At 35.6% G+C, this 27,771-nt stretch overlaps 1 protein-coding gene and 1 pseudogene across 1 annotated transcript; one reads left to right on the top strand and one right to left on the bottom strand.

The window, feature by feature from the left end:
• Positions 1 to 420: 420 nt before the first annotated feature.
• Positions 421 to 2,195, bottom strand: LOC116139580 (UPF0496 protein At3g49070-like). The gene is made up of 2 exons (XM_031425251.1): positions 1,697 to 2,195; positions 421 to 1,484 (listed from the first exon to the last, which is right to left on the bottom strand). Exons 1-2 carry the CDS (start codon positions 2,193 to 2,195, stop codon positions 421 to 423), a joined length of 1,563 nt encoding a protein of 520 aa, XP_031281111.1.
• A 1,055-nt stretch (positions 2,196 to 3,250) lies between these two features.
• Positions 3,251 to 22,026, top strand: LOC116139579 (annotated as a pseudogene).
• Positions 22,027 to 27,771: the final 5,745 nt, after the last annotated feature.

Below are 27,771 nucleotides of genomic sequence, written 5' to 3'. Positions count from 1 at the left end.
AACCTTTGGTATTAGTTGGGAAATTTCCATAATTAAGACTACCTTTTTTTTTTTTAAATAACTGAGGTGTTGGGCCAATAATCGAGGTATCCGGACCAGCTTACATGCACATCTATTAATCCTTAGAAGGAGTTATCCCATAATAACCCACTATTATGACCCCCTAGGGAAATCATAGTAAATGCATTATTTTTGCGCTTAACCGAAGAATCAAACTTGGGATATGGGTTGTACCATTTTTAGCCCCCTTAGTTCGCCCTTACCGTTGGACTACCTATGAGTGGTAATTAAGACTACTTTAGAAATGGGTGATTTGAAGCTTAATCAACATAATTAATAAAAGCAAAGAAAAAAGAAATCCCAAGTAAGAATTCAAATTCATAAAAGAAAATTAAATAGATTATTATTTTTATATGTTATTTAAATTCCTGGATGCGAGCTGGGTTGACTCGGATCCAGAATCTCTTTCAGTACAAGGTTTCTGGATCTATTGATGGTCATGAAACATAAGTACAAATGTTCCTCTAGATCATCAAGCTGCTGGCTAAAGCTGGCATCATTCTTCTTTAGCTGGCGCGCCACTTCGCCACTGGCTTGTAGTCGACCGCCCTCTCCCCTCTCCAGCCAAAACTTCACCATCGAACGCATGTGTTCCAGTTCATCGTTTAGCCGAGCCACAAGCCGGCTTATTGTATCCAGATCCCTGTTCAATATATAAGTCCCTTTGGCGGCTACATCAAGTTGAGTCGACACTCGAGCCAGCCTTCTAGTTGAAGTCAGCTCAACCGAAGCTGCTATAAGGCTTGGTGCAACTATTAGTAATGCGAGAGCATGTGAAGCCACTATCACAGTTAATGAAGCTGTTAAAGCCACTAAGAAAATAGCCGAGCCATGTTTTGATGCGTTGATTAGGCGTAGCTTGGTTCGAGCCTTGTCTCGACTTGATTCAAATTGCTTGAGTAATTTCAAGCACCCGGCTTGAATGATCCGAACCCGACAGTGAGATGGAGCGGATGAGGTTAATGGGTTTGATAAGTTGGATAATTCAGTTAATCGGGTTATTATACACAATAAATTATTTGAAGGCAAAAAATGAGCATTTTCAAGGGATTGAATAACGGTCTTAAAACATTGATATTTCTCTCGGATATTATCTATATTTTTGAATAAAAGACTGCATAAAAGAGAGGCCTCAGCAGTTTGAGAGAAATAATTTGTTAAAAGGGAATGAGCCTTTTTCAAAGAAAGGATACGAGTAACAGTGGGTTGATCCGGATCCAAAAGTTGCTCCGCAAAGAGACGATAGGAAGAGAGCCGAGCCGCTGTGGTGGACTCAATAGGAATACACTTGGTGGTTGAGTTTCCATTTGTCAGTGCAAGGACACGTGTCCAAAATTCATTGTATGATTCGGTTCGAAACGCATGTGCATATTCTTCGCGTACATCCAAACCCGTTTGTTGATCGGAAGTGTCACCGCCGGATCCTAATAACAAAATTGTACAAAAAAGAGTTGTCATTTTTATGAGAGGGAGTGTATTATACTCAATTCCACATGTATTGGCTGTAGTGTCGTTGGTCTTATTCAATTTCAACAATACCTTTAAAGTTTCAAACAACCACTGCCCCTAAAATTTACTACTTTTTTTTTTTTTTTAATAAAAAAATTCCNAAAAAAAAAAAAAAAAAATTGCTTGCCTTTGACTATAGCAGAAAGTTCTTTCTCCTCTCTTTCAAGCATCTCCTTCTCCTCTTGAGTCATCTCACTACGGATACTTGCACTATTCTCACCCAAAGTTTCATCAACTGGCCGTACACCCTCCCCGAGATCGAACACGTCATCATCCTTCTTTTCCTCTACAAAACTCCACGGCTTGTACTCCTCCTCCGTGGACCCCGGAGCCATCCAATCACCTCCACTCTTACTGAAAACATCCTCACTGCCACCACGAAGTTCCGTATCCAAGACGTTGAACAGCGAGTCGAATTTTCCTTCATTTTCCCGAGAAAGGTTCCAGGGATTGGACGTGGACGGATCCTTGCTATTATTGTTGTTGTCATTGTTGTTGGTGGAGAGAAATCGACATAAGTTGAGAAGGGGAGAGAAGTAAGGGTTTTGGGGATAGGGTTGAGATTTTGAATAAAGATGTGTTATTAGACGGAAATGCGAGCGTTTGGGGAGGAGACGGGAGAGCATTGTTTTGGGGAAGGAGATATGAAACCGTGGGGTTTGCCAATTTCTTCTATTTTTGTTTGGTTTAGGGTTTTACAGTTACATCAGATTGGCTTACTAATAATTCAATACTTCTGGGCCTCTGGCCACAAACAATTGCCCAGTTGGGTATTAGCATTATTAGTTTTCAGCCACATATAAACAAGCAATGTTCCAAGTATTATTTTAATTAACTTTTTAAGTAATAAAATCATTTGGTCAACCTTGAATTCTATGCATAATTTCTTGGCAAATGAAAACTTTATTTTATTCGAGATATTAATTTTGATAACACAATGGCGATGGAAGCAACATTGATTGAAGTACTGAAAACAACTCAATATAATTTTTAGAGTTACTTTTACCCACTTAAATAATTGTTTAATAATGTTTTTCTATCTATAAACTTTTAAAATATAATGATATTATCCAAATTTATATTTTTATGACAAGAAAAGAATAAATTTGATGTAAGTTATCGGAGTTTTTAAAGAAAGGAGCTGGATGAATCTTTTAAAAGGTTCTTCAATTTAATCTATTCTCTACCATTACTAATTTTGTCTGTGCTTTTGCTGCTTGTGTATTGAATTTGATTCAGATAAGACCCCTTTTTGTTTTTATCACTCTACTTGTTATGATTCAATATTACTGCTAACTTTTGAATCTAGATTTTAGTTGTTTTTGTTTGACTGCTTATTTTATCTTCTATTGATTCATGCTGTTTCATTGCGTTGAAATTTTTACTGGGAGTTGCTTGTAGTTTGGTGCTACTTGACTGATCATTCTCTTTGATTTTAAATTGTTATTTGTCTTCAATTGAGTCCCTAATTGCTATAGTATTTGCATTTGTTCATTTTTTGGTTACCGCTTAACTAAATTTTCAAAGGGCTGTTTAACTGTGTGGCAAAGTACGAAGATCAAATTTTCATAGAAAAATGATATCACACATCGGTTCATGCTTTGCATTTCTTTTTCGGCAAGAAACGGTGATGGTACAAGCCAAGGAGTTCATATAAAGATTAATATTTTGAGTCTTTGGATTTTGGTGTAAGAGTAAGATTGTAAAGCTTATCTGAGATTGAAAATGGCAATGGCATCTCTAGTAAAGGTGATTCTGGGCTCAATTGCCTTCGCAATCTTTTGGGTGTTGGCGGTTTTCCCAGCTGTCCCTTTTCTACCAATAGGGAGGACTGCAGGATCCCTCTTAGGCGCCATGCTTATGGTCTTATTCCAAGTCATATCACCTGATCAAGCCTATGCTGCAATTGATCTTCCCATACTTGGTCTTCTCTTTGGGACAATGGTCGTGAGTGTGTATCTGGAAAGAGCAGATATGTTCAAATACTTGGGTAAGTTGCTCTCTTGGAAAAGCAAAGGACCGAAGGACTTAATTTGTCGAATCTGCTTGATTTCAGCCATTTCAAGTGCTCTTTTCACCAATGATACCTCTTGTGTGGTCTTGACTGAGTTTGTATTGAAAATTGCTCGGCAACATAATCTCCCTCCACATCCATTNTTAGTATTTTGGATAGGATTTTAGGGATAGTATTGGGTTATTGGATAGGGGAGTATTACGAGGTAAATTTTAAAAATTTGTGAAAAAGCCCTTAGGTTTACTAATTTAACTAAAGACCCTAACATATAAAATGACAAAAACACCCCCACCACCTGCAGTGTCAGATTTCGGCCACCACCGCCGGAATCTGGCCGAAAAATTTCGTTACGGCACAGACCGGTCAGATCTGTGCCGTAACACGTCGTTATGGCCTTTTCCGGCCAGATCCATGGTGGATCTTGCCGGAAAAGGCCAGATCTACGGTCTGTTATGGCCGTCGACGGCCGGAAAAGGCCAAACGAGGGCCATCTTTGACCGTCAGCGACGGCCAAAGATGTGGCTGTCGTTTTCAGTCAACGACGACCATTTCTTTGGCCGTCGCTGACGGCCAGATCTGGCCTTTTTCGGCCAGATCCGTGGTGGATCTGGCCGGAAAAGGCCACAGCGGTGAACTTCCGGCCATTTCTGGTCGGAAGTTAGGCCGTTGTACAGATTCCGACTATCACCGATGGTGGTTGTCGGAATCTGACAAGTTGGGTTGATGGGGGTGTTTTTGTTAATTTTTAAACTTTTTTTCAGGGGGTATTTAGTGAAATTAATAACCTTATGGGGTTTAAATGTAATTAAAAAAATAGGGTAATATTTCTGAAATAATGTGCCAAACATTATTTGGAGAATAGGATCCAGAATAGGGATAAAAATATTAAGCCAAACATGCAGAATACTATTCTGGGCCTCCATTTGTTTGTGTTTGGGCTTGATCCATATGACAACTGGCCTTTGTGCATGACAACTGGCCTTTGATCTTACAACTCTGGCCCAGTGAACTGTCAACAATATGGTTTCATGATTTGTGGGATACTAACAACCAGTTAAAGACACAAATTGAGCGTAGTGTCTTCTGTTCTTTCACCATTGTCACATTCAAAGAATTTTGCTGAAACATTGCTTAGATGGTCTTATATGCATATATCTACAGCATTACATGATATCTCCTGCAAGTCCAGTTTATTCATAAGTTAGCGTGATTGTTATAAAACAAGACTGATTTTTTTATTAAACCTTCTAATACTTGTACTGGCTGCTTGTACTAACAATTTTCTCCATCGCCTTAGTTCTCCTGCTTGGAGGTCGAGTAGCAGCATCTGCAGCTGCAATTTCTGCAGCCGATGAGAAGAAGTCGTGGCTAATTTTAGCTTGGGTCAGCACAGTAGCTGGGAACCTCTCATTACTTGGATTAGCTGCCAACTTGATAGTATGTGAGCAAGCTCGCCGTGCTCCACACCTTGCATATACCTTATCCTTCTGGAATCAAATCAAATTCGAAGTGCCCTCAACCCTGATAGTTACAGAAATTGATTTGATGTTGTTAAGATGATACTGATCTCCTTCAGCAGAATCTATTCATGTAAATATTTTTTGCTTGAGGCAGTCTTCCTGCTATGCTTCGAAATTTGCTGTAATATTCTATTGTCAAGAACAAAATTCAATTTTTTTTTCTTCCAACAAAGCTGGTTTACGGTACAGCTTTAAATTAAAATCCTAAATCATATGTTTTCCAAAACCTATCAGCCATCAAAAACATTAAATCCTCAAGGATGTTGTAAAGAAAAGAAGTAAAATAAAGAACACTACAAAAACATAGGCATTTGGCATTATTTTAAGACTTATAGTTGGTCCAGGGGGCTGCCAACAAGTCTGTGCCTAAAAGAATGGCGACTTAAATAGGGAAGCTCCCGTATTGATGGAGCCTCATAATATCGTGCAACCCTGATCCAAGGTCCCCTTTTCACTACCTCTAATCAGAAATGAATGACTCAAATAAAAGAGCACTTAAAACTTTTATGGAACACAATATATGCAGCAAAGGCCATTGCTGATCTGGTATTGAAAAAAAAAAAAAAAGTCTCTTGAGTCGTGCAGAATAACAATTGCGCTTACTTCAACGCTTGAAGCAAAAACAAGCTCATTTTGCAGTGACACTGCTTTAATTAGGTACACATTATATGTGCCATTTTGAATTTTTTTCTCTCTGCTTTAAGCGTTATTTGATTGTAAAGAATCTTATGAAGTTCCTGTATTCTGGGTTGTTTGGATTATACTACTAATGTAATGGAAGAACTGGCATTGTAAAAAGGCTAATCGCTCTGGTATTTTTCCATGTCCTGGTTCTCTCTTTTACACTGTATCAGGATGAAGTTTTAAGCTTATTTAGTAGCAAATATGGCATCTTCTTCTACCATGGTACATATTCTAGGCTTACTTGCCTTCACAATATTCTGGTTACTGGCAATTTTTCCCGCCGTTCCATTTCTACTGTTGGAAAAACACAGAATAACATATATCCTAAAGTAATCCCAAGATCATAGTCACCCATTGCAATCACATTTTGTATATAAACGAACTACAATGAATTTACACAGCATAAATACATTTTCTTCTTATCTCTTAAGCAAAGAATTGAATCTGGAAGAATAAACTGCTTAGAGTATTTTTCCTTTCAATTTTTAGAGAGAGAGTGCCTGTATATCCTTTTGTATATTTGTGTGTATCACTTACTAAAAGAAAAAAAACTTTCTTTTATATGGGCAGTGGTTCGTGAGAAACTGCCTTTGGCAGTTTCCATTTCTCACGTCCCTCATCATGGGTGTACTTATCTAATATCTCCCACTCACACATGATGAAACTTTCTCTCTTTGTGCTTCTTTAAAGTTCATATTTTTAGTAAATATGCCGTGTGACCATGCATACTTCGAGAGCACGTTAGTCATATATCTGTTAGGAATATATAACTTCTCGAATTGTGAAACTCAGGTTGTATGTTGTATGCAGTACCCTAGATTACTTATCACATTTTTCTAACAATCTCATTTATAATAAATATCCGTTGTATTCATAATTATGTTCTGTCTTTACATAAAAGTAAAACATAATTAGTCGACCAATGAATACACATGATTATAGTGTGATAATTCAAAAACGTAATCTTCCTCTTTTCTCGATTCTTGTAACTTTCATTTAACTTGCTTTTCTAGAAATATCCCAGCAGATTGAATTTATCTTAATCATTTGGTAACACTCTAAGATAGCAATCATTAAATGAGGTTTTCAAGAAACAGAATAGAGTAATAAGGGTATTCTATGAGATTTTATTCTTAAAAAAAACTTAGGGTCTCACACAATGTTAAAGTTGAGATTTTGACTTTCATTACCCCTTTGGTCAATGTTTTGCACATGTGGTATGAATCACATGCTACATCATTTCCTCCTTTCCCATGGAGTGCATGTCTCTTTTCTTTTAAATGCTGTACAAATTTTAGTTCAGACATACCTAATGTCTAGCTTGAGTTAACTTTACATACTTTTAATTCATCACAACTCTAATTTGACAATTAGACAGATAAAGTGATTATTTATCACTTATGGTCACATTTCATTATGACATTATTTTAATTCTATTTTTAGGCGATATTAAACATTTTAAGCTTGGCTCTCTATTATCATCTAGATAATAAGCTTAAAATCGTCCCATCTCCATTCCTACGAAGTAATAGAGGCGATTGCCCGTGTGAGAAAGTCAATCTTTTAACTGTCCGACATGCTTTTCAAAATAGATATATATATATAATATTTACATAACTATATATATATACTTCTTCATGTATGTTCCATAATAATCTAAATTGAGCATTGACAAGATTGTTATTTAATATTGATAAGACAAATGTGAACAATTTTGGAAAATCTCAAAGTATAAGTACATTCAACACCTACGTAAGCCTAGAGATCTAACATGTCTATTGAAAGTATCTCTTGGTATAGGCTTTGTGAATGGATCCGCAACCATGTCATGCGTAGATATGTACTTCATGTTCACCTTCTTTTGTGCCACCAAGTCTCGTACAAAATTATATTTGATATCTATGTGTTTCGTTTTACCATGATATTTGAGATCCTTAGTGTATGCTATTGCTGCTTGAGTATCACAGTTTATTCTTACTAGTTCAACAGCAACATTAATTATTCCCAGATGATTCATAAACTGTCTCAACCAAACGGCTTCTTGCACTACAGCTGAAAATGCTACAAACTCAGCCTCCATTGTAGATAAGGCTGTACATGATTGTTTCTTACAGCTCCAAGATATGGCCCCACCATTTAGTAAGAAAACATATCCGAAAGTAGATTTCCTTTCATCTAAATCTCCTCCCCAATCAACATCGGTGTAGCTTGTCAAGTGTAAATCATTTCCTTGATAACATAATGAGTAATCAGTTGTTCCTTTTAGATATCTTATGATTCTCTTCACAGTTTTCCAATGTGCTTGTCCTAGGTTGGACTGATATCTACTTACCAACCCAATGTCATAACAGACGTCGGCTCTAGTGCACATCATGGCGTACATAAGACTTCTAACAGCACTTGTATAAGGAAAATTCTTTATTTGTTCCTTTTCTTGTAGAGTCTTCGGACAAATTTTATGACTTAAAGTCTCGCCTTTCACGATAGGGTTGTCTATAGGTTTACAATCTTGCATATGAAATCGTTCAAGAATTTTTTTAATGTATGGTTCTTGTGAAAGAGATACTAATTTTCTTGAGCGATCTCTTGAAATCTTGACTCCAAGAATATATGCAGCTTCACCCATATCTTTCATCTCAAAATGAGATGATAACCATCCTTTGATTTCATTGACAAATCTCTTATCATTTCCAGCTATAAGTATATCATCAACATATAATGATAATATAACAAATTTGTTATTGGATCTCTTTGTATATACACAGTGATCTTCATCTATCATTTTGAAATCATATGACCCTTTGCGAAAAGCAGTCTTTATATCTATTTGATGCAATTCAAGATCCATGCTAGCAACTATAGCCAGAATAAGTCAGATTGAGGTAAACCGCACAATAGGCGAAAATGTTTCTTCATAATCTATTCCTTCTTGTTGTGTATACCCCTTCGCGACTAAGCGAGCTTTGTATCTTTCAATACTGCCATCAGCTTTATGCTTGATTTTGAGAACCCACTTGTTCCCAATGGCTTTGCGTCCTTTTGGTAAATCAACCAATTCCCATACTTGGTTTGATTTCATAGAATCCAATTCTTCTTCCATTGCTTTCATCCATTTTTCCTTAGAAGGGCAATTGAAAGCCTCATTTACATTTCTTGGCTCTTCTTCATCTTGTGGAGTAACCAGAAAAATTTTCCCCTCAATCTCAAATCGTCGACGTGGAACTTGTTTCCTGTTTGATCGACATATTGGAGATTGATTGGTGTTACTCCCACTTAGACCAGCTATCATAGTTGGATCACCAGTAGGGAATGATGGAGGATCTGAAACTGATTCATCAACTTCCATATTGCTCCCACTATGATGTAGTATAACCAACTGATTGTCGGCAACATAATTGCCCTGGTCTTGTGTTTCATATAGAAACAAGTCTTTACATATCTCGCCCTTCTTAGGAAAATTGGTTTCTAAGAATATGACATCTCGTGATTCAAACTCAGTGATGCTACCACTTTCTTGTTCTCCTATGAAGACATAACCCTTTGAATGTTTTGAGTATCTTATGAAGATACATTTCTTCCTCCTTGGACCTAATTTTCCATATTTATGGGAAGGATCATGAACATAGGCAGCACATTCCCATAGCTTTAAGAGACTCAAACCGAGTTTTCGATTTGTCTATAACTCATATGGTGTAGTAGTAATAGATTTAGAGGGTACTCAATTGAGGATATATGTGACAGTCAATAAGGCATCACCCCAAAAGGTGATGGGCAAGTTTGCTTGTGCCATCATAGACCTCACCATCTCAAGTAGGGTTCTGTTTCTTCGTTCTGCAACACCATTTTGTTGCGGAGTTCTTGGAATAGTTAATTGACGTTCTATTCCCATTTCATCACAATTTTTTTTGAATTGATCAGATAAATATTCACGACCTCGATCGGTTCGCAGAACTCTTATCTTTTTATCTAATTGATTCTCAACTAAGTTTTTAAACTTCTAAAAGCATGCTAAAGCTTCTGATTTTTGAGAAATCAAGAAAACATAACCATATTGAGTGAAATCATCTATAAATGTGATGAAATAAATAGCCCCATGTCTAGCCCTCACATTCATTGGACCACATATGTCAGAATGAATTAGTTGCATTGGAACTTCAGCTCTTATTGCTTTTCCAAATGGTTTTCTTGCCCTTTTTCCAGCTAGGCAATGTTCACAAGTAGTCAAGTCTACTTTTGTTAAGGATCCTAACAAGCCTTCTCTTGCTAGTATATTCATTCGTTGTTGGCCAATATGGCCAAGCCTTGCATGTCATATATTCACATCATCATTAGTTAAAGATGTAATAAAGGAAAAACAAACATTACTATAATTATGAGCAATGTCAAGTACTATAAAACCATCAGAAAAATAACCACAACCATAGTATGTTGTATCCAAAAATAAATGGACACCAGTACTGGAAAAGTTTAAATTAAAACCAAGTTTAATAAGTTCTAACACGGAAATCAAATTTCAACGATTATTGGGTGCATATAACACGTCATGTAGATATAGGATTCGACCTCCATGCATGATCAATTTGTATGTGCCGATTCCTTTAACTTCCACTTTTGAATTGTTACCTACATATATCCATTTTGTTTCCCGTGGTATTCGTTGAAATTCCATGAAAGCACTCCTGTCTTTCACTATGTAGTCTATTGCTGCTAAATCTACAGTCCACAAAGAATGAGATTCAATTAGAAAAACAGAATTGGAAACATTTATATAACTTACTTGTGAAAACAAGTAATTTACCTTCTTCAGCTCGCTACAATCGCGAGCAAAATGTCCCTTGTTACCACAGTTATAGCATTTCACCTTTGCCATATTCCTCTTCTTGGTAGGATGCTTTCCTTTTCCGTGTTTAAAAAAACTTTCTTTTCTTCCCTTGAGCCTTATCAGTATTGCCTTTTTCTTTGGGATCCATCTTGGAATTTATGTTTAAATCCCTTCCCACCATGTGATCTGGAACCAGTCAGTATTTGCCTTACTCGCATTAAGACGATCTTCTTCCAGTTCCAAATGGCATATGGCATCTTCTAAATTTATGATGCCCTCATTGTGGGTAAGGTGTATTTTCATATGTTCATAATTTTGAGGCAATGATCTTATGACAGCTTGAACCTGTTGTTCATCAGTTAGGACATGACCTGCATCTCTCCACTCACTTATCATGTTTGACGCCATAAATGTACTCTCATAGTATGTTCAAGCTTTTTCTTATATGTGTCAAACTTGATAGTAAGTGACCGGAGTTTGGTAATGGACGTACCACCAAACTTTGTAGCAAGGGCGGACCACATGTCTTTTGCTAATTCGTAATCCTGGTACTTTTTCATGAGATCATTGTCCATGCTGCTCAACAAAGTGATGCAAGCAGTGGAATTCTTCTTCTTCCATATGTCATAAGCTGCACGATCTTGTCCATATTGAGCCGTGACTCCTTCTTCAGGCTCTTCCATGGTTGTAGTAAGAGTTTCAAGAACCTCTTGTTCTTCCAAAACATATTGGATTTTCATGCTCCATATCTCATAATTGTCGCCGTTAATTTTTTCTCCTTTATTAAGTTCAGCGACAATGTTCTTAGATGCAGATGCCATTTCTAAAAAAAATTACACATTGGATAATGCATGTTATTCAATGTTCGGAACATACATCTACATTTAATTAATTATATCAATAATAATTGTATATTAGATTTGGAATCAAAAGTTAACAATGTCAACAATCATCATCCAAAATTCCAATTTCCAATTATCATAGATATAATTAATTGTAATTCAAAAATTATATTATGACACAATCATATAAGTATAATTTAACATAAATTCACATAAAATTTTAAATTTTAATAAAATAAAAAAAATAAATAAATAAAACTAATTCCATTATGTAAATAGAATTCAACATGTAATAAAATTAAAACAAACAATTTCCCAAAAAAGTTAAGTGTACTGCCACATTCCTAAAACTGAGAAGGATCTGATAATCCTTATCCTAAGGTCTTTATCTAACTTGTAATTAACCCTAGGCAGGGGAACTCCCAGTTTCTTGTGATGTCCTTTACGAGTGGAGACTCCTATAGGTGCACCAACTGTCTTTTTTTGCACCACAATCTATGTACTCCTTGATGTAGTTGTTGATTAAACGTCTATAACTTTTATTGTCATCTTTAAGGTTTTGAACTTTCAACTTGTTCCAAACCATATCAAGGAGACCAACGAGACTAGGGTAACCAAGAGTCTTTCTTAGAACTTTGTATTTCGACTCATCTTCCTTTAATCCCCCTATCCAGACAATTTCCTGAATCTTTTCATTCACATGAATGAAATGATTTACGAGTTGCACCAACTCATCCTCTGTGTCTTTTAATATCAATGTGTGAGTTTGTAGAGTTCTAATCATGTTCATAACCCTTTCCTTTTGAGCGGGTGTTCTAGTAACCATTGCACGTCTATAACGTAACATTTTTCTGTAACAGATACAAAAAAAACTATTTATTTATCAAATAAAGGTTGACTATATTTGATAAATAATATATATACGTGTTTATGGCTTAATAACAAAAATTAGACTCATAACAACATAACAAGTATGCGTTTTATTCTTTACAGCAAAAGAAAAAAAATTAGAATACTTCACACGCCTCCACGCGCCGCCCAGAAGCGGCCACTCGCCCTCATGCGTCGCCCAGAGAAGCCACGCGCCAGCAGGAGCTTCCATGCGCCCCCATGAGCCGACAGGGCACTCCACACGCTTGTCACGCGCCTCACATGGATTCGGGTTGGGTCGACCCGTTTCACATTTAACCAGGTCAATTTTGACCCGAGTTTGGCTCGTTGACTTGTTTGACTTCATAGGTTGGGTGTTGATTGACCTGTTTGGTCGACTGGGTTTGACTGACCCGTTTGACCTTATGAGTCGGGTTTGACTAATGACCGGGTTTGACTAACCCATTTGATGTATTGGGTCAAATCCGCGGGTCAACTTGACCCATATTTATTTTGGTTTTGGGTTAGGCCAGAGTTGAATATATGTGGTTTGTAAATATGACTAACACAAAACAAACATGTAGCCTAGTGGTTAGAGAGTTGGGCTTTAACCTTGGAGACTTAGGTTCAAGTCTCACCAATCACACTTGTTTGCATTTTTTTTTTTAAAAGGAAGTAAACAAAAAAAACGAATTGTCATATTTAATTTTGGAGTTAAAATGACATCTCGGTCGTTTGTCATCTTCAACCTCCATTCGGGTCTGCAACTTAGTACCTGACCCGGAAATTAACCCGTACAGAAACCCGAAACTTTAAAGAAACATATCTTAGTCATTTTAACTCCATTTTTTATGATTCAAAAACCATTTTCTTCATAATTTCATAAGGAATCTAATAGTCTAATTATCATTACCAAAAAGACAACTTTTTATGCACAAAAAATCAAAATTCAGAACTGCATTAATTAACAAGCAACATGCTTTAACATAACAGTATGAATTTAAAACAATATCAAACAAATGCTCTGATACCAATGTTGGAAAAACACAGAATAACATATGACCTAAAGTAATCCCAAGATCATAGTCACCCATTGCAATCACATTTTGTATATAAACGAACTACAATGAATTTACACAGCATAAATACCTCTTCTCCTTATCTCTGAAGCAAAAAATTGAATCTGGAAGAATAAACTGCGTAGAGTATTTTTCTTTTCAATTTTTAGAGAGAGAGTGCGTGTATATCCTTTTGTATATTTGTGTGTATCACTTACTAAAAGAAAAAAAACTTTCTTTATATGGGCAGCGGTTCGTGAGAAACTGCCTTTGGCAGTTTTCACTTCTCACGCCCCTTCATCATGGGTGTACTTATCGAATATCTACCTATTGGAAGAACTACAGGGTCTCTTCTTGGTGCTGCACTTATGGTAATTTTTCAAATCATGTCCCCGGAACAAGTGTACGAATCACTTCATATGTCAATCCTTGCTCTTCTCTGTGGCACAATGGTTTTGAGTATATATCTTGAAAGAGCTGATGCATTTAAGTACTTGAGCAAGGTGCTAGCATGGAAGATCAACAGTGCAAAGGACCTAATTTGTAGAATATGCTTAATTTCTGCCATTACTAGTGCTTTCTTCACCAATGATACAGCTTGTGTAGCTTTGACAAAAAATGTTTTAAATATTGCACAAGAGAATAATCTCCCACCCCTCCCCTTCTTACTTGCTCTTGCCTCAAGTGCTAACATAGGATCTTCAGCTACTGCCTATTGGTAACCCCCAAAATTTGGTGATAGCTTTAGAAAGTAAAATGTGTTTCGCGGAATTTCTATCCTCCATGATCAGTGCAACACTTACTGGAGTTATTGTGAATGCGTTAGTTCTTATATGCATGTTTTGGAATTTATTATCTGTCGAGAATGATGAAAGTGTGTATTCTTATCAGTTTTCGCCTGCTGCTACGTCACATTTTAAATCTCCTAATGATCAAGAACGAGGCTTTGTGAATGGGAACTTAGATCATGTTGAAACTACAACCAACCGCGGAAGTTTGAATGAGCACGAAATTCATTTGATTTCTCGTGATGTCTGGGAATCAAGGAATTGAAATTTTTTGGAAAGATGGAAAGGAAAGTTGAGGAAAAACATGTGTTTATCTTATTATCTTAGGAATGTTGACTGCTTTGCTTACGGGTCAAGATATGTCATGGACTACAATTATTGCTGCACTTGCTCTTGTGGTGCTTGATTTCAAGGACACAGCACCATGTTTTGACAAGGTAAAAATCATAAAGTGAGATGCTATTTTCTCCTTCTTATGCCTTGAATTGAAACTCAAGTATTATTGGTGTTGGAAAAACTTAGAATAACAAATATTCCAATTAATACCAAGATCATGTTAATAGTCACCCATTGCAATCATATTTTACTTAATCGAATTATAATGAAGTTCACAGCATAAATACCTCTTCTCCTTAACTCTGAAGCAAAAATTGTATCTTGAGAGAAAACCACTGTATGTGTGTTTTTCTTTAATAAATTTTAGAGAGATTGAAGAACCGTTATAAAAAGAATTTCTTCTCTTATATATGGGCGGCAATTGCCTTGGTAATTGCTGCAGTTTTAGGTGAAAACTGCCTCTGGCAATTTCCACTTGCAACATACTTTGGGTAGGTCCCATCATGGGTGTCCCACCTATATCTAATATCTCACACTTACACATGATGAGACTATTTCTCTCTGTGCTTCTTTAAGGTTCATACTTTAGTAAATATGCCGTGTGACCATGCATACATCGAGAGCACATTAGTCATATATCTGTTAGGAATATATAACTTCTCGAATTGTGAAACTTGGGTTGTATGTTGTATGCAATACCCTAGATTACTTATCACATATTTTTTTTTTTTCTAACAATCTCATTTATAATAAACATCAATTGTATTCATAATTATATTTTGTCTTTACATAAAAGTAAAACATAATTGATCAACCAATGAATACTCATGATTATAGTGTGATAATTCAAAATTGTAATCTTCTCTTTTTTCGATTCTCGCAACTTTTATCTAATTTGCTTTTCCAGAAATGTCCCAACAAATTGAATAATTACAATATTCACAAAAACTGAATACGTAAATTCATGGGCCAGTTGACGTTACTACTCATGTAAAAGTGAAAGTGCTAAACACATTGACTTGATATATTGAAGACGTAAATTCTTCATGAAATCATTAATATTAAGCCCCATCTTTTGTGCACTGCAAAGAATAATTGAAGATTCTTTGCAGTAAAAATCAAGCTTATAACTAAAAAATAAAAATAAAAACAAATTTAATGCTAAACTTTATTGTTAAGCAAATTTATTATATTAAAAATAAAAGAAAAAAATTGCTTGCCTTTGACTAGAGCAGGAAGTTCTTTCTCCTCTCTTTCAAGTATCTCCTTCTCCTCTTGAGTCATCTCAGTATCGATACTTGCACTACTGTCACCCAAAGTTTCACCAACTGGCCGTACACCCTCCCCGAGATCGAACACTTCATCATCCTTCTTTTCCTCTACAAAACTCCACGGCTTGTACTCCTCCTCCATGGACCTCGGAGTCATCCAATCACCTCCACTCTTATTGAAAACATCCTCACTGCCACCACGAAGTTTCGTATCCAAGACATTGAACAACGGGTCGAATTTTCTTTCATTTTCCCGAGACAGGTTCCAGGGATTGGACGTGGACGAATCCTTGCTATTATTGTTGTTGTCATTGTTGTTGGTGGAGAGAAATTGACATAAGTTGAGAAGGGGAGAGAAGTAAGGGTTTTGGGGATAGGGTTGAGATTTTGAATAAAAATGTGTTATTAGACGGAAATGCGAGGGTTTGGGGAGGAGACGGGAGAGCATTGTTTTGGGGAAAGAGATGAAACAGTGGGGTTTGCCAATTTCTTCTATTTTTGTTTGGTTTAGGGTTTTAGGGTTAGATGCCGATGGTGGTCAGGGCAAAATAACGGGTTTCGGGTGGGCTCAACCGTACTCAACCCAACTCAATTTTCACTTGTAATTCTTAACCCATTCATTCCTATGTAGCAAAATTTGAATTAAATAAAATGAAATAAACAATTGATGGATTTATAAAATATGAACGGCTGATAACTGACAATTTTGGGTGTGTTTGTTTTATTATTTTAAATAGTATTTTAAAAAAAAATTGAGTTGGGTTATTATTACGACGAGATGATTTGAATTTGAAAATGTGTTTGGTAAGATTATTTTTTAATCCCTTATATTTGTTAATAAAACTAAACGCCCCCAACAAAAAAAAAGTTTATAAATTGATAAAAACACCCCGAGCACCCATTAAATGCCGGCAACAGGCCACTGGTTTCTGGGAATATGTGGGTGGGTGGGGGTGTTTTTGTCAATTTATAAACTTTTTTGTTGGGGGTGTTTAATTAAATTAACAAACTTGTGGGGTTTAAAAATAGTTGAATAGAATAAAAATGGATTTTCAGAATAGGGAAACAAATATGTATTTGGGGTAAGATAGGAATATGATAGGGTAGAAATATTAAAACAAACACTGCCAAATTATTACTCTACAACCTTAGAGCAATATACAACTCAATTTAAAAAAAAAAAAAATTAAGTCGTATTTAGTATTTAGTCTCGTTACAAAAATAAATCAAGATTAACATAATCTACTAAGATTTAAATGATATAGATTAATATGTATGTGTTAATATGATATCATATATTAACTTGTTTTAACCATATTTAAAGGAATAGAAAAAATTATTTGTAAAATATTTCATCAACTAATTTCCTCCAATATCATAACTATATTACCCAATGTAGATGCAAAAAATCTACGGTTACAGAAATAGGGTATGATCCCGTGAGATTGAGGCCACTGACAATTCCCTGAATCTGCATATAAGAAAAGACAAGCATGAAGCTTACGAAAAACACCAGGGTGGTGTTTGCAATAGGCACTCTGATGCTTAAGTTAGCAAGGCTGAAAGAGAATATTTAATAAGAATTATCGGGAGTTTTATCACAGACCAGGACTACGACGAAGGCGTTGGATTATCGAGAGCAAGAACTAAGTAGTAAGTAGGTGGTTTTGAGTAGTGAAAATTGAATATTCGGATCATGGCCCCTTACGAGAGGGCAGACCTCTGTTTTTATAGTAGTCATAAGATCTTTGAATCTTAGTAGGATTCTGAGTCCATAATGATAGAAATTTAGTAAATAGGAAAGTTTTTGATTTACTTGCCTTTAGAATAGTAAAAGTCCTAGTTCATATAAGATTCAAGATTTTAGATAAATTAAGATATAGATGGATCTCCGGGGAGAATTATGATAGTGGTCAAATAGGAAGTGGATGTCTTTAGGGTTTGAATAGAATACTGGACCCTTAATAGATAATATGGGCTAATGGGCCTATCTAGGGTTGGGCCATGGTCTTGACTCATGTTGTAGATGTTACTTACTTGGGCCTGAGAAGGCCCAAGATGATTTTTTTGCATATACAACGTCAATGCTGCAAACCACAATACCTTTACTAGAACTCATGCCAGCTGAAATAACTCTTACCCTTTCTTCTACGCCTAGCTTAATGACAAGTTTGCTTTTCTATTATCCTGGCAAGCCTATCCAGTTATATAGTTGACATCTATACTTATTTTTACTAAAAGCTAAAATGAGATATTATTAACATGTACTTGAACATATATAAATTATTAATTGTTAGAAGAAAAAAAAAAAAAATAGATTTGGGTACAAAATGCTTACAATTTAGATAAAGCATAATACTACACATATAACAACGTTTCTCATGATAATTAATGGTGCATTAATGAATGCTCGACATGATTAGCAAACACTTGTTAGTATTAATTAGTTAACATTTTAGTGAAGATTGATTATTTATGGCGTCTATTTTTTGAAGCTTTAACGAATTTCATACATTGGCATAAATTAATGGTGATCATGCAGGTTCTAATGGAGAAGCTAAAATCATTCGTTGAGGAAACAAACAAAGCAAAATCAACCTTAACACCGTTACTACAAATGGGATCAACAATATCAATTGCAGCTACAACAAAAACAATAATACTAGAAGATAAAGTCACAAAGTTAGAAAGACTGAAGAGCGGCTTCAGGATATGCAGGCCACAAGGGAGCTTTATATGGCCAGAAATTGCAATGTCTCATGATAAGGTTGAAGATGTGGTCCCTCTTGAAGATCTCATTATGGTCCCAACACCTTCGACAGTTTCCTCTTCCGCCACCTCACCACCATACATCCTCCTCTCTCCCGGCCTTCCCCAAATGGGAAACCATTCAATATCCCTGGTCAAGCCACGACCTGAGAGCCGTCCCATTGTTGTCACTTTGAGTAATCATTCTCTTCCTCCTGAAGCCACCACCACCCAGACCCCATTCGTGAAGAATACAACTACTGCTTTTACAATTAAACCAACACCAAACTTCTCTTATTAACCTCAATGTTAATGGATGGGTAGTTCAAGTTTCGACGTGTAGCTTGCTCACGCTTGTGGACATTTTGGTGGCCAACCAAAGCTTGAGAGCTGTAGAACTTCCTGGGACAGTAGAGGCATTGAAAGAGGTGGGTGGCGAAGGTTGGTGAAGGGGGAGGTGGCGACAGTTGTTGGTGTTGGTGAGGGTGATGAGTTTGTCGTTTGGTGAGTCTTGGATCGTCGGAGGTGAGGAAGTTGTAAAAGATACGGTTTGCCATTTTCAGGGTCTCACTCTCACTGTGGTGTGGGCAGTGGGATTCCTTTTAAAACCCAAAATCCTTTGTGCTCTCTTTGTTTTGTGGTCCCATTTTTTTTTATTTTTTTTCTGAATTTTTAAAATTTAAAATTAGCCGTCATTACACTTTAGCTAGCCTTATGCTTATTATTTTGCTTAAAAATTAAAGTGCACACTTATATTTATGCATATGAGCTGTAATCATGGAGTTTTATATATAAAAATGGTATTTTTTTTTTTTTTGGGAAAAAACTTTATTTCAAGTATGGTAATTAATTAATGTCAATCTCCTTGAAGTTTCAAGGCCCTAAAACTTCTAGAACTATAAAAAAACTCATCTTTATGGTTTCAAGAAATATTTCCGGCCTTCATTTGGAGTTGTAAATTAACAAAGAAACGTTTAAGTAAACACGGGTAAGTTTGTAATTTGGTTTGTCCTGATATTTTGAAAAAACAATTAAACAAAAAAGAAAAAACAACAATCAAGGTTTGGTGTCGCCACATATGAATTTTACCAGCTACCCTAATGCCTTTGAGATTCGAAGAAAATGCTTAAAGCCATAGGCTCCGTTTGGTTCACATTTTTATATTTTTGAGAAAAGTTTTTTGAAAAAAGTTAAAAAAAAGTTGAATTGGATGGGTATTACGATGTAGGTTATACAAATTAATAAAATACCCCTATGTTTGTTTTTTTACAAAACACTTCTATAATAAAATATTAAAAGTTAACAAAAACACCCCCAACCCACCCATCAAATACGGACAGCCGGCCACCACTGCCAGAGGGTGGCTGGAGTCGCCGTATCGGCGCATGGCCGGCAAAGGCCAGATCTACGGTTAGATCTGGTCATTGACGGCCAGATTTGGCTGTAGATCTTCGTCAACGACGACCAAAGATACGGCCGTCGTTGATGGTCAACGATGACCATATGTTGGCCGTCGTTGATGATTGGTTACGGCCAAAGATCTGGCCTTTTTCGGCCAGATCCACCGTGGATCTAGCCGAAAAAGGCTAGATCGGCACACTACCGGCACTCCTACCAGATTTTGGCCAACTTCCGACAGTGGTGGCTGGAATCTGGTATAATGTGGGTTTAGGGGTGTTTTTGTAATTTTGAAAAAAAATATTTAGGGGTATTTAATTAAATTAACAAATTTAGGGGGTTTAAAAAAATTGAATAATATTGGATAATATTGTGAGTTTTTGGACATTTTACTGTATAACTTTATTGGGAATACTAAAAGTAGTATTCCCAAACTTGAGCCAAACGAAGCCATAGTATTTTGTTCATTAACTTTATATAATCGATAAAAGTACCAACCATTCTATATAATCTAGATAAACTAATATAATGTTAATTGGAGAATTGAAAAATAAAATTAGACTAATATAAATAATGTGAAGATAATCATATAGTTGTTTCGAGTTTGTAATAAAGAATTTGTACCAAAAAGTTTATAACATTTATCTTGTTCTATAATGTTTCTAATTAACCTTGTTTATACATGGTAGCTACATCTTTTAGCAAGTCAGTGTTGCAAACCACAATACCTTGACTGGAACTCATGCCTGGTGAAATAACTCTTACCCTTTCTTCTATGTTGAGCTTAATGACATGTTTGCTTTTCAATCCTTAAGTGTATAGCTTTTAAACCTGTTTTAACAATCAAATTGATGTTGTGGCAAATAATTTGCCTTCACTAAGCGAATCCAATCTCTTTTCAAATAAAGAAACTGTCGAGGTGTTACCAGTTGCATTATCAAGTATTCGCGCTACAACTCTTTCAGATAATAAATATTCTTGCAAAACTTCAATAATTGTAAAATAAATAGTGTTAGCACTATGTTTTCCATATAATGCTTTAAAACCTATCAATGTTTGTATTAAATGCCAACCATGATCTAGGTAATATATTATGACACTCAAAAAATTTGATTTTGATCTACCAGCCCATATATCTAAAGTAAGTGCAATAGATATATTCCTGAAATTTCTAAATTATTTTTATTTATTTTATCATAAAGTTCTCTTATGTCCCTTCTAATTGTACCTCTACTAAAAGGAGTAAATGCTAGACAAAAAACACTTTTAATCATTTCAACAAAATAAGGATTTTCAGATAAAGAAATAGGAGAGTCCGTAGCACATATGAATTTTGTTATGCACTCTCGTGCTTTGACTGTATTGTACGGTTGAGAGAATTGATGATTGTGGATTAAAATTAAGTTGAGTTTGAATTTACCTACTTGGTGTGGTTGATCTTGAACTGGACTGGCGGGACTGCTACATATATTGGGGGTGCTTCTTCTCCAAGTGTCGCCACATTGTCGAAGTCCTATTCTTAGCGCCGATAACAGTTGGACAAAAATTACATTCCCCGCACGTCTCTTCCCCCAACCCATTGGGCTTTAGCTGTTTTGATTTGGTGAAGAATTGTCATACCCCGGACATGGCCCTCTTTAATGGTCGTGCCTTGGAGTCGCAACTCACTTGTATTTGGTTGGACCCAGTCCCGACCATTTGTGGTTGTGGAATTCTTAGTGGGTCAAATTTTGTGATAGTTCTATTGAAATATCTATTACATACAAATGTTTCTTTCAAACTACTAAATTACAATAGTTTCATCAGATGTATGGATGGTGGAATGTGTTTCGGTATGGGCTGAAGGGGGTGTGGATTATGGATTTTGCTTCTGTGTTTGGAGATTTTTGGTGGGACTGAGTGCATTTCAATGTCTGGTATGTTGTTGTGAGAGGAATGAGTTTTTTGTTGTTTCTGGGTTGTTGTTTTGTGTTCTCTTTGGTTGTAGTTTTTAGTTGTGCAGCAGGTTTTTTACTGCAGGATATGGTTTGCATGTTTGATGCATTGGGTGACGGTGTTATGGAGGAATGGGACATGATCGTATGGCGACTGGGCAGGGGTCTTTAGAGCCTACACTACATGTTTGCGTTGTAAGTTGTGTATGTTGGTTTAGCAGTTGGTGGGTCTTGCTATTGGGCTTGAGGTGGATGTCTGTTTCAGTTTGTAATGGTGTGTTTAGGGTAACGAATGCCAGTATTGCAGTGTACATTGCTGCTGCTGTGTTTGTTATGTGTATGTTTCAAATTTCTTTGTGCGGCTTAGGAAAAAAGGCTCATTGGTCATTTCCCACAAGACGATATTACTTTGTAAAAGAACTAGTTAACCAGAATAAAAAATGAAAATTGTTTGCAATGGTTATATTTTGTTACATAATTTAGGCAAAAACTTAGAAAAGATTCGCCCAACTCTTAAACTTTGAAGGGACAAGTGTAGAAACTAATTGCAAATGGGCAAAATTATACCTCTTCAACCAAACAAAGCTATAATTGATTCTGTTACATTAGAACTAGTAAGGGTATTTTTGTAAAATGCCCTTACGTAATATTAAATTATTGTCAACCAAACACTATTATCAATTATAAATCCCTTGCAAACCAAACACAAAATTATTTTATACCTCGTAATCTTCGAGGTAATCTACCTTTCCATTAATATAATATTCTAAAGTAATAAAATATTCTCTGAACCAAATGCTACCTCAAAAAATTTGTTTTTGATCTAGTAGCCCATATATCTAAAGTAAGTGCAATAGATATATTCCTAAAATTTTCAAATTCTTTTTATTTATTTTATCATAAAGTTTTCTTATGTCCCTTCTAATTGTACCTCTATTAAAAGGAGTAAATGCTAAACACAAAACATTTTTAATCATTTCAACAAAATAAGGATTTTCAGATAAAGAAATAGGAGAGTCCGTAGCACATACGAATTTTGTTATGCATTCTCGTGCTTTGACTGTATTGTATTGCCATGTTGAGAGAGTTGAGGATTGTGGATTAAAATTAAGTTGCGTTTGGATTTGCCTATCTGGTGCGATTGATCTTGAATCGAACTGGCGGGACTGCTACAGATATTTGGGGTGGTTCTTCTCCAAGTGTTGCCGCATTGTCGAAGTCCTATTCTTAGCGCTGATAACGGTTGGACAAAAATTACATTCCCCGCACGTCTCTTCCTCCAACCCATTTGGCTTTGGCTATTTTGATTTGGTGAGAATTGCCATACCCCAGACATGACCCTCTTTAACGGTCGTGCCCTGGAGTCGCAACTGGCTTGTATTTGGCTGGACCTAGTCCCGACCGTTTGTGGTTGTGGAATTGGAGTTGTTGCCTATGGAAATGGTGAAAATAGATCAAACCTTTCAATTTCTTCGATGGATGAAATGTAAAACTCATTTGAGGATGATCCTCTGAACGTATAATTTCGAGAATTTATAATAAAATAATAAATAATTAAAATGAAAGAAATTCAATAATAATATGAATAATAGATGAAATTGAAAAATGGAAAAATTTGAATAATATAAATATAAATTGAATTGAAGAGAATTTGAGAATTAGAATAGAGAGATTGAGAGAATGAGAGAATAGATTGTGAGTTGAGTTGTGAAGAAAATAGAGGTTTTGGGGGGTTTTTATGGTTGAGGTGATATTTTCTAGGGGTCATTTTGAAAAAGGGAATAAGGGTTTGGGCCCAAGCCTGGCACCGAAGAAGGGACCGAACTAAGGCCTGGGGCCTCCTCCACGGTCTTGGTCCGGTTTTAGGACCAAACCTTATAGGACCAGTCCTCACAAGGATCAGTCCTAAACTCAAGTTTTTGGGTGAGTTTTTTTGGTCCGGTCCCAAATTTCCATCTTTACTTTGTACAATTACATAATACATGTAAAATTCATTACATAATTTATTAAATGTATTGGTGAGATTTTTTTTGTAAAATTTAAGAATTTAATTTGATATATTTGATGAATTTAAAAGTTAATTATATATATTTGATAATTTTTCAACTCTGTCCCTGTATGAGAATATACATAATTAAGTGACTTTCTCATTGGTCTCTTTGGTCTTGGTTGCCTTTCTAAGTGGGTCAAATTTTGCGGCATGGCCTCAACATTATCTCTAAGTTGAGATTTCAATTACCAAGGATCCGTGAGCCATCTTTCAAGCTACAGAAGGATCTTAGCACCACGACAACCCACAGCGTATTTAGTTTGAATAATGCTACGGACACCGAAAAAATTACACCGAAATCGTGTACCGGCCTACGTGTAACACACCTCTCATTTTTTTTATAATTTTTTCTAGTGAACGGCCGTCCATCAAATTTGAACGGCCATTCACTCACATGGACGCCCGTCCATATTATATGGACGGGCGTCCATATAAAAGGGACGGGCGTCCCTATTTAAAGGACGCCCGTCCATAAACAAATTTTGAAAATAAAAAAAAAAAAACTTTGGGACGGCCGTCCATAAATTATGGACGGCCGTCCCTTACATTTGGACGGGCGTCCATTCCTAATGGACGCCCGTCCATACTTAAAAAAAAAAAATGTTTGGACGGGCGTCCATTTCTAATGGACGCCCGTCCATTATTTTAGTTTCTACAAATTAAAGAAAAACTTTGGATGGGACGGGCGTCCGTAAGGAATGGACGCTCGTCCATTACTTACGTTTTTGTGAAATTTTTCCAGTGATAGCAATCTCATGCAGTATCTCCTGCACATCATCAGCCAACTTTTTGACGTCCTCCGGCCAGTATAATACGTTTGCATCCTGGTTGAAGTTCTGTAGCTTATCCTTATTCTCTTCATCACTGCTGACTTCCCCGAAAATCTTAAACTTTTGCCTTCCCCAAAAAAACACAGTGAATGAAGACGAAGAAGTAGACGGGCGAAGTTCTGCACCTTCTTCACTTGCCTCCATGGAAACTTTATTGCATCCATTTTGATTTAACATGTTAGACTTTCAAACATATTGACTTAGAATTTCAAACACATTGCCAGTATAGTAAGTTCACGAATATTCATGGAAAAAGAAGTGAAAACTTTCAAACACATTGCCAGTATAGTACAGTTCAACAAATGTTCATGGAAAAGAAGTGAAAGACTACTTTCATGGAAGACTAAAATAATGGACGGGCGTCCATTAGAATGGCACCGTCCAATATTTTTTTTTTTTTTTTTAAGTATGGACGGGCGTCCATTATTAATGGAGCCCGTCCAAACATAAGGGACGAACGTCCATAATTTATGGACGGCCGTCCCAAAGTTTTTTTTTTTATTTTTAAAATTTATTTAGGGGGCCGTCCTTTAAATGGGACGCCGTCCCTTGTATATGGACGCCCGTCCATATAATATGGAGGGCGTCCATGTGAGTGAATGGCCGTCCAAATTTGATGGACGGCCGTTCATTAGAAAAAAATTGTAAAAAAAATGAGAGGCGTGTTACAGTAGGCCGGTACACGATTTCGGTGCAGTTTTTCGGTGTCTGTAGCATTGATTTAGTTTTGGTTGAGTACGAAATTGTAACCTTTTTTTTTTCACGCCCAAACTATTAGATGGGGAATAAAAAATGAGATCTTGCATTTATACACATTATCCCTCTTAATTATCTGGGTATCCAGTATGATGTGTAACTTTCACATTATTTAATAGAATTGAAACTAAATTAATAAAAAATAAAAAATTCTTTTAAAATTTAAATATTGAAACAAAATTAACACAAAGTGAACAAAAAATATTTATTTTTCTTAAGTTTAATTTAACTTTTTATGTCACTATTTGCTGTCTCTAAACAAGATAATGAAATCTGCACATTTCACATTGAAAGAGCTTCACTTTCTAAGCTATTTCCTTGGTAATTTCTCATATATTACTCACGTAATTTTTTTTTTTTTTTTTTTTTTTTTTTGTGAGAAGTATTTACATGCAAGAATCTTGCAATATCACATTATGCGATGTGATAATCCAATGAAATAATTATATATATTTCTAATTTTCAACTACTCATTATTATATATATCGTATCAAATAGAAATAATGTTACGCCCACAATTTCTTCTCACAAACTTTCTCTGACAACCTCAATATGGCAGTTCGTAATTTGTCTCACCTGATAAATTGCTTCATCTTAATACCAAAATTTTGCATTCTTTCTGATACAAAAACTTGATGGGAAGGTAAAGAGAAGCCATGCATTTTTCTTTATAACTGCTGTATAAGGATAGAGACATGCATGGTTTACTATTCTTATGAAATCTGCATTTGAAATGTAAAATACCCATCTGCAAAAATGGTATCATTTACTGATAACTAGTTTACAAACAAAATCTTAAGCAGCAATTCAGTGTTTAATTTTTCTAATGAGGTGTTTCAGATGCTATCTTCATTCTTCCCTAAATCAATTGCTTGACCGCCCCACTTCCGCATGCGCTCTGTTGTTTCTGCCACCTGAAAGTCAATTCATAAACATGAATTTTACTTGCAAATAATAAAATAAGAGAAAATCAACCTTACCATTCCAAATTCATATTCCATTTAGTTTATTTATACTTCTTTTGTCCATTTTTTACACTTGCTCTTACGTTAATTTCTGAATGAATTTTTAGAGAGAAATCAATTTAATCCCACAAACCAAATCAAATATACTACCTAAAATATTTACCAAAATCTTCATCTATACAAAATCAAACCTAACTAATTTAAATCTATAATGTAATCTAAAAAATTGAAATACAGAATGAATATCACTTTAAAATAAAATTTGAAGGGCTGGCAAAGACATTGAAAATTGCTGAAGTCCTATTAGTCTTCATCTATACAAACTCAAACATAACTAATTTTAAATGTTATGGTTGATGATTTTGATTATAGAGGCTAGTCACGTTGAGTTCTCTTTGTTACGGACGGGAGGGGTCTGTCGTCTTGGATTTGGGGGCTGTTCGTCATGAAAATCAGAAATCTGTGAGCCCAGAGATAACAAAATAAAAAAAAGTGAAGCAATATTAGGTTTGGGAGTAACCTTGTAATAAGTTAACACAACATGAAACTAAACTAGTCGAAGAGCCTTCAGATTGACTGCAGCTAAAAAATAATTTCTCTCGCGCTTTAATTACCGGATTCGGGAAATCAGTAGCAAAAAGTACTAATCTAATCATTATGCTTGGAAGTTTTTTATTCATTTATTATAATTCTTTTCTTTTTTTAATCACGTCCCATCTTGACTGAAACTTATAGTAATATATAACTTTTTGAATAAGTTTAGTGTAAAGTATGCAGAGAGATGATCTGTCGATCTGATTATATATATGTGTGTGTCCCACATTTTTCTAACACAATTATGGTTGATCTTACATAGACAATTATGGTTAGTCTAAAATAGCTATGTAGGAATTGAGTTTGTGATTTGGATAGTGACTAAGAAATCGTTATCAATGTCAATGGATAAGTGTTAAAGTAATCATGTTTTAATGAAGATGGTTTTTTTGTTTCAATGGAACACAATTTCTTTACTTCCACGTTTCAATGGAACTAAATAACCCTAAAAAAATACAAAAAAAAAGTGCAGAATTAGAAAGAAATTCATAAGGCCCCATCTAAACCTAGAATCGAAAATTATATTTATGTCAATATGTAAACTATCCAAATATTATATTGATACAAGGGAGATTTTGGTAATTTGGACAAGTGTTAAACAGCTTTCACTGTTGCTAGGGATTTACTGTTCTGCCCTTTTTTTTTTTTTTTTTTTTTTTTTTTTTTTTTTTTTGGGGATAAGTAAGCCGTAATAGCCAGTTGGCCACAAACCGATCGAGCCA

Source organism: Pistacia vera, unplaced genomic scaffold (genome assembly GCF_008641045.1).
Source record: "Pistacia vera cultivar Batoury unplaced genomic scaffold, PisVer_v2 Contig352, whole genome shotgun sequence".
Classification (NCBI taxonomy): domain Eukaryota; kingdom Viridiplantae; phylum Streptophyta; class Magnoliopsida; order Sapindales; family Anacardiaceae; genus Pistacia; species Pistacia vera.
Note: the sequence above shows the minus strand (reverse complement) of the source record. Positions and strands in the feature narration are given on the sequence as shown.